The sequence below is a fragment of the Macrosteles quadrilineatus genome, unplaced genomic scaffold (genome assembly GCF_028750875.1).
Source record: "Macrosteles quadrilineatus isolate MER2022 unplaced genomic scaffold, UCM_ALF_1.0 Scaffold_5__1_contigs__length_97177068, whole genome shotgun sequence".
In the NCBI taxonomy this organism is placed as follows: domain Eukaryota; kingdom Metazoa; phylum Arthropoda; class Insecta; order Hemiptera; family Cicadellidae; genus Macrosteles; species Macrosteles quadrilineatus.
Genome location: NW_026542598.1, coordinates 78717630 through 78730462, shown reverse-complemented (window position 1 = coordinate 78730462; position 12833 = coordinate 78717630). Strand labels below are relative to the sequence as shown.

General features: G+C 32.8%; 1 protein-coding gene across 1 annotated transcript; it reads right to left on the bottom strand.

Annotated features, from left to right (window-relative positions):
- Nucleotides 1-2710: 2710 nt before the first annotated feature.
- Nucleotides 2711-12109, bottom strand: LOC128995109 (GMP reductase 2-like). Its single transcript, XM_054420012.1, has 6 exons — nucleotides 11928-12109; nucleotides 11707-11826; nucleotides 10854-11111; nucleotides 9819-10007; nucleotides 5626-5831; nucleotides 2711-4887 (listed from the first exon to the last, which is right to left on the bottom strand). Exons 1-6 carry the CDS (start codon nucleotides 12012-12014, stop codon nucleotides 4692-4694), a joined length of 1056 nt encoding a protein of 351 aa, XP_054275987.1. The 5' UTR covers nucleotides 12015-12109; the 3' UTR covers nucleotides 2711-4691.
- Nucleotides 12110-12833: the final 724 nt, after the last annotated feature.

Below are 12833 nucleotides of genomic sequence, written 5' to 3'. Positions count from 1 at the left end.
GATCACTAGAATATCACTCAGCGTATTCAACTCGCACTGTGTAAACTAGTTGCTGTCTCAATTCAAACTGTCGCTTGCCGCGCGCGCTCGGTATTATAAGGCCAGCTGTTGCTATCTAGAAACTTCTCAGCTGTTCCACGCGCCGCGCCGCGCCGGTTCTAGAAACGCTCGCCGATTGGCCGAGAAACGTCGAGATTGTTCTAGAACTGGGCTGCTATTGGCGGAAAGTGATTCATTGATGATTCCTCTGGTCGATTCGAACAGTGTTGCCACTCTCTGGGTTACTTTAACCTTGGGACATTGTTGATTGTTCCGTAGTTATTACTGATTCCGTAGTAATTTTAGAGCCGAAAATAGTAATTTATTAATTCGAATTCATCATTTCATTCAATATTTCACTTATTGTTATATAAGAAATTCTTATTAACAGATTGTAAAATAAATTCTTAAAAAAAAATAAATTAACAAATTACGTTTTTGGCCCGAATCCAATACTAATAGCATTAACATAATATTATGGTCTAGACAGTTCCATCTAAGCAATGTTAATTTTAGGGCCAAAAACGTCATTTGATTGTGTTTATGATCCATACCGGTTCTGTTCAAGTATTCTTTTTTTTGTCCATTATTGTCTCGAGTATCGACTCAGCCTGAGCATACAACAATGCGAATTAATTCTTCTTTAAGAATTAGAGGTTATTCTATAAGCTTCCAATAATGTTTAACTAGCAACCTAACTCGGATTTTTGCCATTTTTGCAACACTATTCATAACGTATAAACCCTATAAAAACCATTAAAAAATACTCTCCAGTGTGTCTATTAAGAGCTAATAACTATGTGATATGAAATTATATAGCTCTGCCAATATAAATCGTGTCAATTAGAGTGGCGAGCAGGATGCATGTGAGCACATGAACCCTTCCTCTTATCTGTGTGTCACCCCAACAAATAATTTCCATTGGATTAATTTAATACCACTAGTGTCTAGAGGTGTGACTTTTTGTGTTGTCAGGAGCCTTACATCTTTACGATTATCAACTCTTTTAGAATTTCATTCTGTAATTAGTTATCCGAAAATGATGTGTAATGATAAAAACTGTTAAACTCTGCTGTTTGCTACATTTTATTTACAAATAAGTTAGGCCACGTTTAAATAGTTGTTGAAATTCTTTAAAAATAAGTAAATGCAGGAAATAAATATAATCTTGACTGGTGCTCCAGTTTTTAGAAATAAGCGAAATATGATTGTACATATATTAGAGTAAGATCTTTAGTTCTGTAGCTTCTTTCTAACAAAGATAGGCTATTTCTTTAGCCTAGGACATTTGTAAGACCAGTGTTTAAGGACATAGGTATAGTTTTGAACCATGAAATAGGTGCTAACTTTTCTTAGGAACAAACCAGCAACGTGACGAATGTTGATCCCTGTACAAGGACTATCATTTAGCTACCCATCAAAAGTAGAATCCTTTTAATTTGGATCCCTGAGGTTCTGCTATTCCCACATGTGCCACATAAATAAACACAAGTATTTGCCTGTTTGGAATTTTTACTGAAGTCTACCAACTTTGCACACACAAAGTGTCCACTTTAGTACTTACTTCTGATGATTTGAACTGGTTCAAGAATAGGTTTAGTCTTAAGGAGTCTGAAAAGGCGAAGTCAACTATTTACCATTCTGAGACTGAAGAAGAAGAATGTACCCTGTCCAGTATACTAAAGTAGGCATATTAGTAACTGAGTCATATAAAAGCATCTTTGTCATATTGCAGCAAAAACAGCCGTTTTAATAAATGTGTTTCAGGTCTTAAGTAGCTCTTTTACTCCCTAGGGAGTAAAAAGCCTTTTTAGTCCCTAAGTAATAAAAGTAAGCAATCACATGTAGGTATCAAAATTATCTATTGATACCATCGGTTGTACCTTATTGCTGCATTCCTTACCAATATTTTGATATATCGATAGTATGCTTTATATACACTAACACAATTGTAATAGACAAAATGACTTTTTACGCCCTAGTGATGAAATACTATTGATGATTTATGTACTTTTTAGGTGCAGCTTGTATCGTTTAACGATGGAATGCCACTGTTTAAAAATAAGGTGTTTTTACAAGGGTAGTAATTAATTATCACATTGTTAACAGAGAGACATAATTTAATACATACTGAACCAGCCAGTACAATAAATAGACAACAAGTAATATACCATAACAATAAAATAGACCCCAAAACATAACATAATACATAAGAGATAACTTTCAACATACAATGTATCGTTCCATCCTTTTTCAATTTCCATATTTTAGCAGTCCAAAGTTTGAAATCATAACCTGAAAATTGTGATAGATTCTAATTAAGGTGGATGAAGATAAATGATGAACCACTTCAACAGGCTCAAATCTACAATATTAAGTAATTAATTATTTATAATTTAAAATGTGATAACATTTCCTAATTATAATGATAAAGATGGCTTTAGTCTAGCACTAGATTTTCCAAGATTTTAACTATTTGCTATTTTACATAATGTTCTAAAATATTATGCCTACAAGGCATTAAGTGCAGATTTTATGACTAAAAATGTAGCAGAATATTTTCATGCAACTCAAGACTGGTGAATGAATAAATCCACAACAGTTCTGACATTTTTATAAATTTAAAGGACAGAGGCATGCTTTATGCTCTTGAATATGAAATTTTACGTAATGTATATACACATTGAGATGTGTGATTTGGTCATAAAATCATAAGTGAAGGGAAACGATATGTTTAAGTAAGATGTATCAAAATAATCAAAATAATTGATGCAAAATATATCTTTTACAAATAATTCCACAATAGAATAAATTATAGAAAAAAGATCAAAATAATTTCACAATGAATAATTTCTATGCAAAATTGACTAGAGATAGGTAATAGAAGATTGAAAAATTTGCACGGCAAATTCCTTTGGCAAAGTTGACTAGATAAGACAGATAGTTGTGAAAAAACCGAATTAAGCCTATTAGACATTCCATCCCCATGTTAAAGTTGTCGTCAGGTTTTTAATCAAGTTTGTCTTAGTTGATGTGAGCCACCTACAGATTGCACTGATCTAAATTACTGATTTCTGCCGATTACACGATGGTTTTTACCAAGTCAATCTGATGGAATGACTTATTTATGAGCTATAGCAACTGTTTTGGCCCAGCAACTATTTCAGTAACAAAAAATAAGGTACAAAATAGAGTTTTAGTCACTAGTGCAAACTGTGACTGGCTCACACAACTACATTCATTTTAGTAAAAAATTGGCAACAGCTGATCCATAGATGGGATGTCTTTAATGGTATTAGTCTGATACTCATGGTGCCAAATTTCAATTCATATGTAAGCAAATAAATAAATTACCCTCTAAATTTTCTTAGTATTAAATAGTTTTAAATTGTAATGGTAATTTTTCTTCATTTTATGAAGTACATAGAAAATATTTCAGTCTCTTAGCAAATTTTCCAATAGGGAAATATAGCTATTTTCATTTCGTATATTTTGTGCAACATACTACAGTCAAATAATGGAAGAAGAGAGTAAAAACACATTTACAATATAATTAAATAAACTAATAAACCACATGGGTAATGCAATTCTACCCTTAAAAATTTGTATAAATGTCAACTTTGAGCCTAACATCGGTAAACCCGAATCTCAGTACTAAATTTCACCATCAGGTTGCAGTAAATATCAGGCATAGTTTTTAGGTTGTTTCAGTTGAATGGTATTTGCAAAGAAAGTTTTTTTTAATGATATTTTGATTATGTTACAAGGATATCGACCTCTTGAGCTCAAAGGGATCATCTCAATTCACCGCATTTGATCTTTCATCAATATCCACATTATTGGTAATATTTACAACGTATAAAAATTTTGTTCAATTGTTTGTTAAACTTGTAAAAGTAATGAAAAAATAGTTTTGTTCAAGAAAACGGCTTTAAGCCAGGATTTTGAATGGCCGAATAAGAGGATAGCAGCTAGCTTACCTTAGAAGAAATATAGCACACAGAAGATACATAAAACATACAGCAAATATTGTGTGTTCCGTGTCTTTTGTGTGGTCTATCTGTACTTGTTATATGATAGAAAACATTTTCTTTACACTTTGTAATAAAAGGATTAGTTAGAAGATGGTGTAAATTTAATGATAAAACTGTACTCTGTCCAACTCATTACTAACAATTTTGTGCGATCTGTGTTGTGTTGTACATGTCAGATAAAATGTAAATTTCTTTATATACGGTACTGGTTTTTTGTTTCTTTGGTCATATGAGTTAAAAATTTTACCACTTACAGTATCACAGTATTTTACATAGTAAATTCTAAAATGGTTCATGTAGATATTGTTTTTCAACATAAAATTTGATCAAATTTTCAAACTATAATGCTAGAGAACAATATTTAAAAACTCATAAGCAGGAATATTTTATATCATAAATATACTTAAACAAATAACGTCAACATGAAAGCCATTGTGGCTACATTTACCGACTTATAGGCACTGACTCGATATAAATGCAAGCTCCTCATAAGCACCTCAGGCGAAGCTATGGCCAAGGACAACCAAGATCTAAAGTCTATGAAATAATTTAAAATAATCTAAATGAGCCAAAATTTGAGCTACATCAGCGGGAAAGATGAATGCTGAGACAGCTGATTTATCTGGCGGACAGATTAGCGTAGACGGGGTTGAGCTGTTGAGTGCATCGGATGAACGTAGCTCGGCGGGGCAACTCCTTCAGCTTGGCGGCCCCAGTGTAGGTACAAGCGGACCTTAGACCTCCCAGGATATCTAGCACAGTAACCTCTACATCACCTCTGTAAGGCACCTCCACAGTCTTACCCTCCGAGGACCTGCAAAAAAACCAGATCAACAATCTAATACTTTCTCCCATTAGCTTGTTAACAACTCTTATAAATAAGCAATGGGAGTTACTATGGTATTTAATGTGTTAACACAAAAGCTGCAATAACTTTTGAACCATATGTTTACAGTATTGGGGGTTATAGGGTTACAAGGATCATAAAAAACTAAATTTTAACAAAATCAGTAAATTTTTGACAAATTCTTTTGATGAAAATCCAATTTTTTGGTTTTCATGGTGAAATCACCTAAGTTGCAATAACTTTTGGACCATAACTTTACACCAAAGGGGGTTGTACCGTTTTGTTGGGAATTAAAAGGGCTATAACATACTAAATTCTAAGCAAAATCGTTCGGGCTGTTTTTTTTCTTAGTTAATAACAAAATGAATATAATAAACAAGGCACCTCATTCCATCCTACACTCACCTTTCATTCATATTTGGGTTGTGTCTCCCATGTCAATTGTTGGATGGTAATACAATAAAATTAGTGAAAATTAAACGTTTAAGATTGTACTTCTAACGGAATTAGCCGTAAATTGTCTTGTTTCAGGTAATTCATCAATGTTTTAGAGGTACTACCTTACATTACTTTGAAACGGAATGCACGGAACTTGTTACAATACTAGTGCAAAGTTTAAGCTTTCAATCGGTGATTATCTAACAGGATTTGACCAAAATAAAATTGCCTATATTAAGAAAGTTATCAATATGCATGTCAGTGTACCTGTACTCTGCGACTCCGCCAGCGTGTTTCTTCATGGCTGTATCGGAGCTCATGCCGTAGAACAGCTTGACCTTAGTGCCGTCAGGTTTGTGTTTGATCTCTCCTCCGCTCTGGTCGTGTCCGGCCAACATCCCTCCCAACATCACAAAGTCGGCACCTGCGCCGAACGCCTTGGCCACATCTCCCGGACACGTACATCCTCCGTCCTACACAGACAAGATCAATTAACACAAGGGGAGGGGAGAATATCCCTAAGTTTAGTAGTTAAAAAAATAGTAACAAACAGTATAACACGTACTTTCTCACAATCACTTATAAGTGATTAGAGTGATAATAGAACAATGATTTTTTGTCTGTAGAATCACAAGATATGTAATAGCTTTTGAACTGTAATTTTTAAGTGTTGGGTGATATACCATTTGGTTAAGAGTTAAAATGACTACTAATAACTAAATAATTTTATTGTAACATACTAAATTCCAATGAAATTTTTTAAATCTGTTTTTGTGAAAAACCATTTTAGCAAATTTCTCATTTAGGGCTATTGCAATTTTTATAAGCTATTACCGTAGGTCTCATGGTAAGACCTGGACTCGGGACCGATTTACTTTTTCTTTTGGATGTCTCCAGAGGCCAAAAACACATATGGGGGGATTTATGGGTAAAAGTTGGTTTTTCTAATTTCTGACCCTTAAACATAAAACTTTCCAATTTCTCTAAACCATTCTGAAGAGCTTGAAAAAACAAATAATTTAGTAAAGTGGAGTGTTTTGGTACCAATAAATTGGTTACGAAGAAAATTCTAAAAAATTTAAATCTAATTTCCCATGTTATTCTTATGTAGAATATTAAACTTTTGTAGTTTGCTTGTTTATTGGTGTATTTTGATCAAACTTGGCACATTTATTTATTTTATACTTAGCTATTAATATTTTACTAAAAAAACACATTTTATTACCCTCCCTGTGGCAGCAAACCTAGATACTCATTAAACCTAATGTTATTGAAATTGATTTAATTGAAAATCAAATCGGGCAAATTGAAATTAGTCTCAAAGTTTGCTGCGGCAGGGGTATTTTCCGTTATTTTAATATTTGATGGTTATTTAAATTTTCAAAAAATAAACAAAATTGGAGAAACTATGGGTTAAGGCCTACCCACATACCAAATTTGGTCAAATCAGACCACAAATGTAGTCTGTAGCTCTGTACACATAGACACATGCAGACATCACTTAGAAATCATATACAACAGACGAGACGATGTATCAACATACCTAGATTAATAAACTCTTAATTTTAGACATTCTGAAATCCATTCTTTTTTTCATAATATTAATCATTTTTCATTATGAAAACAATACAAAGTGTGTTAGCAGGACACTGAGCTATAATTAATTTCCTAACTGATGCCTGACACAACTAGATATAATTTGCTTGGCTTGCAAATAGCTCCTATAGAACAAAGTGCATCAATACCTGTTTGGAAATATTGCTAGGTTAGCGCTGATTAAGCATCTCAAAACTGAAAACCAACTGTGTATATATCATCAAAAATGTGTTGTAATACCATTACAGAAATAAGTTTATTTGTCACAATTAGTCTTTTAAAATAATTTTAATGTTGTGATGAAGAATAAAAGTGTAATGTTAACGTGTCTTGGTTTCAATTTAATTTTTAAGCACACATAATCATGTTAAACAAGAAAGTGGGTTTTAAGTAAATGTAAACCCATTTTTTCTATAATCAAAGATTTCTAAGATAAGGCTTGAATTGACTACGAATACAAATAAAATAAAATATACCAATGGTAAATAGCTTGACTAATTAAAATTACAAGTATGAACTAACTTAAAGTGCTTTGCTAGCAGAGATGTTATTTGAAAAATAAAAATAATCTACTCTCAATAAATATATATTTGTGATTTCATATATAGGAGGAGGATTTTTTAACCTAAACTTTGAAAAGATTCATAGGGATTTTACTTTTTGCTGCTTAATATACAGTAGAAGTTTCTCAGAAACTACTCCAAGAAGCAGACCACACAAGTATATCCAAGCCACTGGCATATTGTGTTTCATTTTCAAAATTATACAATTATTAGATTGTTTAAGTGTTGTACTGTAAATATTGTATTTGCCTGACTGTAAATCTCTTGCTTTCCTGGTCGTTAAAAATAGAGGATAGTTTGAAAACTCTTATCACCACAACTATCAAATGTTCCATGACTGTAACAAATTACATTTTCCTTGGTAGCTATTTTAAGTATTACAATAACGTGTTGTATGTATTACAATATTCAATGCATTACAATACCTACCAGCCTTGGATCCTCAAGCAAGGTTTAAAATATTAAAAACAAAATTATAGCGAGCTAAAAGAAAATCAAATTCTAAAAAATCATTAAGAAAGTTTTAACATGAAAACTTTGTCAACGCAAATAATCTTTGAACTGAAGCATAAAAATTAGTTGATAGAGATAAAATAAATATTTTGTTATTTCTGACAACCATCAACAGTTGTGCGGTGATCTTTAATCTTTAGGAGATAGACTTGGCACAGATTAACAAGTAGGCACTAGGCCAAGTAGACCATCCGGACTAGTCTTTTAATACCTCTATATTCAAGGTGAATATGAGCACTCAATACTGACAGTTCTTTTTAAATCTTGGGTGTAAAAATTGACCACATTCTGAGGATTCATCAATAGCTCTTTAGAATAACGGGGTTTAAATTTTTTGAGTGAATATGTAAAATTTTTTAGTTACGTGGATAGTTTTGTATCTATACACCTGAAAATTATGATAAGAAGAATTTTGGATACACTCATATGAGGAAGGAGAATCTAGGCTTTCCAAATGATAAGAAATTTAAATTGAGCCAATAATACGTTTCATTTTAAACATATTTTAGTAATTTTTCAAAATTTATGACACTGTTCTGAGAGCCTTTTTCAAATGTTTTTACATAACAATTTTTTATGACCGCCTTACATCCTGTTATAACATTTCTTGCTCTGAAATTAAGTTTCTATGTAATCTTTATGTAATCGTCTTATTTTTTTTCTGTAAAGTATTTCATAGTAATGTACCGTTATTTGAAAAACCATGTTCAAACAAATCTTTTTTTTCATGACTAATTTATATCCAATCAAAACACTAATATTGGATATTCCATCACACGTTCACTGTGCTATCAGCGCCCATACTCCATGCGTTACAACCGTGACACTACCTGTTCTAAAAACATTTGGTTCGCAAAACGCTCCTAAACTTATTACCTACTTTCTTCTTACATGTCCTACTATGCTAATTTTAACTAAACCGAAGTCAAAATACTAATGTATAAAAGCCTAAGTTCACAGAAATAAGAACTTAGCGCCTTCAGGAGCATTGCAAGGACATTTTTTTTACTTATGTTGTTGTTGAAGTTCCGATATAGGCCTACTAGGAATAAACTAAGCAGTAGGCCAAGGTTAGGATATAAAAGTAGAGCCAGCAAAAAATGTTAAACATTCATTACACCATTTTTCCATACCACTTTGATATCACAAACAATGAGCGCCTTGATAATAAATGTAATTCATAAATTGTTTAGACTAATGTTATTATAGAGGATCATAAGCAGTAGGGCATGGCTGGAATGTCGTAGTAGAGCCAGACGTTCAGTGGGTGTCTAAGGTCAGGGGGTCTATTGATAACCTAGATCTGATGCCAGGTTATCATTGTTAAACATTGATAAACGAATCAACGCTCTGCATGTTTTTTATATTGTTTTCTATTGTTTCAAATACCCAACTTGTATTTGATCACTAAGTAAAAACAAATATTTTCCAAGTAATTCTGTAACAATTTGACTTTTTTGTCATAGAGGCCCAGCTTGCCGAGAGATTTTATACTCATTTCTAAGTTCACCTAGCAATTGCAGTCTAAAACTGTTATGGAAATAACATGCTTTTTAATAAACATTCAAATTCAATTATTGAACTCCATTACAAGGCAGAGAATTGATTTAATTACTAAACAAAATTAAATAGGATGTTGTTTGTTAAACAATAACTATCAAACTAACTATTCCATCACAACATCGTTGTTTAGTATTTTTAATCAGTCATATGACTGAGCCACTGGCCCACTAGCTTAAGATTGTTTTAGCAAGAGTTAGGTTTATACATGGGCAAACATCAACTCACGGAGATTATATGTCCCTGCAGCCCATGTGCGGCATCTGCACATTCTAGTACTGCACTCAGTTGTGGGTAGCCTACGCCGGTCTTCATCCGAGTGGTGCAGACGGAGCCGGGGCCGATGCCCACCTTGATGATGTCTGCGCCAGACAGTATCAACTCTTCTACCATCTCACCCGTCACCACGTTGCCAGCCTACAGCAAACAAAGTACTAAACACATACACTCTAGGACAAGTGTGCAAATATTGATAACTATGTTGGATTTAATCTTTAACAGCATTGGTAGTTTCCGAATTAAAACTATAATTCTTTTTTAGAAAATTAAAATTCAAACATGTCATACAAATGTTACTACAAAAAAGGTGATCATATTGAAAACTACGTTGGGTTCGATCTTGAACAGCATTGGTATTTTCCAAACAATTCCTTTTGAGAAAATTAAAATTCAAAACAGTAGTGAGAGTCTTACCCCATAAGCTTGCAAGTGGAGGGTGCCCAAGGGATTGGTCCAAAAATAATTTTGGGCGTTTTGAAAGTTTTGTAGTAAAATAAAATATATCTCATATCACTCGTAGTAGGTGTTTTGAATTAGGAAGTATCCTACTAACATCAGTGCACGTAATTTGTAAAAAAAGTCTCTTTATATTTTTACCAACCCAAAAAAACCTGAGAGTATAATTTTATGGGGGTAATTTGTTACACCAGTGAGGAAGTATGTATATGATTTAGAAACCTTCAAGAAGAGTAGGCCTACCTCTCTTTTGTGCGATAGCCTAGATTTGGGAATGTCAGTTTTTGGCATATTATTATTTATCCATGTTTTGATTTTAATATTGAATTTACAAAACAATAAAACGAATTCCAAGATGTCTGATTCATCGAAACTTTCTTAAATCTTATTTTTTTTACTCAGACGAAGTGGAAACCTTTTTAATCCTATTTAATATTTTGTCATTCATTAAATAAATTGATTGTAAAATAATACGTCTTTCACCTACTAACCTTATCTGCTACGTTTCTACACTGATTGTAAGCTTACCATGATTGTATGTGTAGGAAAGGCTGCTCGCACTCTCCGCAGATATTCTACAAAATGCTGAGAGTAACCGTTGGCTACATCGAGACAAACAAAGCGTATTCCGGGCACTGCCTCCAGAATTTGCGTGAGCCGCTCGTAGTCAGCCTCACTTGTGCCTGATGAAGCAGCTATGTGAGGCAAGACTTCCGGATTCTTTTCCGCAAAATCTTTCCAATCTTCTACTGAGTAATATTTGTGCATAGTCGTAAACAGGCCATGCTAAAAGAGATTTAGACAGGCATAAATTTGGTTTTGTTAGGCCAAAAGTTGGATCTACCAACACCATGAAACATATTAGACGTCCCTGTCTGCAAGCAGACCAAGACGTATAAATATAATGTAGCCTAGAATTCGTATATGAATAGTAGGGACAGCTTATTAACTTTGAGTTGACTCGATCATTACTGAAATTAGCATAACTTACTTGTAAATTAAGGTGGGTATGCGATTGCTGATATTAAGACACAATTGATTAAATCGATATTGAATAAGCCGTTAATATGCTTATACGATGGGACTACGCTTTTCACAACTTAAATCTGAGTTTTCCGAGTGGGATTTAAATAATATATCATAATCGAATAAAGTAAATAATTAAATGAACCGTATTACTAAATAAGTATGATTAAAATTGTTCATTAACCTTAACCTTTATAACTATTAGCAAGATTTAACTTAGGTGTTAAAAATTTAACTGCATTGAAAAGCATTGGATTTTTATTTAAGGGCAGTGACAAAACCACATGTTAAGTTCCTGAACTTAAATTTGTGAATGTCAATGGTACTGTACTTAACTTTAAATTTTTACACTTACCTTTGCCAAAGCTTTAGCCATTTCAAAAGTTCCAACTGTATCCATATTTGATGCAATTAATGGAATTCCCTTGTAAGTCTGTTTTGAGTTTCGGAAGGTAATTTCTCTGTAGAGGTTGACCTGCAAAATCGTATGTGAATTTGTTAACAAACTAACAGAGTAGGCCTAAAGTAGGTATAAGCTAGGGCAGTATTAAGTTAAAAGAATTTATTAATACTTACATCAGCTCTACTTTTCAATGTACTTCTTTTAGGTCTTAGCATCACATCTTTAAAGTCCAACTTAATTTCATTTACAATATTCGGCATTTTGTAAAAGTTAATTTACTTGTAAATTATTCCGATCGAACTAGGGTACGAATCGGTGTCACCGAACACCTGACACACCTCTGACACAAGTTTTAGCAGAAAGCAGAAGCGAAGCAGACAGACACTGTAGAGAATGAAGGCAGCGGTATTTTTTTTCAGTGATTTTATCCATAGTGTTTTACGTTAATATTTAATACGACCATAGATTAAATTTACTCACATCGCTAACTGAGGCTCATTAGGACTTTTAAGGGGTTTTAAGGTTTTTAACTTTGAAATTTTGAAATAGGATACTGAAAATAACCATATTTTTTTATATTTCTTCTGGTAAAAAAAAACTAGATAATATAGTTTTCATTGTAGGCCTATACTTTTTCAAGGTTTATATTGATGAATCTTTGATATCCAAACTCTTTTCCTGGCGTGTTATAGAAAAATAAATTTTTCGATTCAATCGATACAAAATAACCAAACCAAAATCCAATTGTTCTATTGATTGTTGATTGATAATAATTGGTATAATACGATGGAACCGGATATCAAAGTTGTTGTAGTTTTCAGTGATTGGGGTATATTATTGAGTGATAGGCGTAAAAGCGTAAATAAATGCAATATAACATAAGTAGTATAATTTCTGTATCAAGGTATTACCTTCATAGATTATACATAGTCCGTATTTTTGTAAAGTCAATGATAGACTACTTTCTCATATTAAAAGTCTTTGACAATGTCTATCGTTCCCGCCAAACCACAAAACCATAGCGAGAGCAGAGAGCAGGCAAAAAAACAGTAACTTGTTGAAACATCAACTTGAACTTG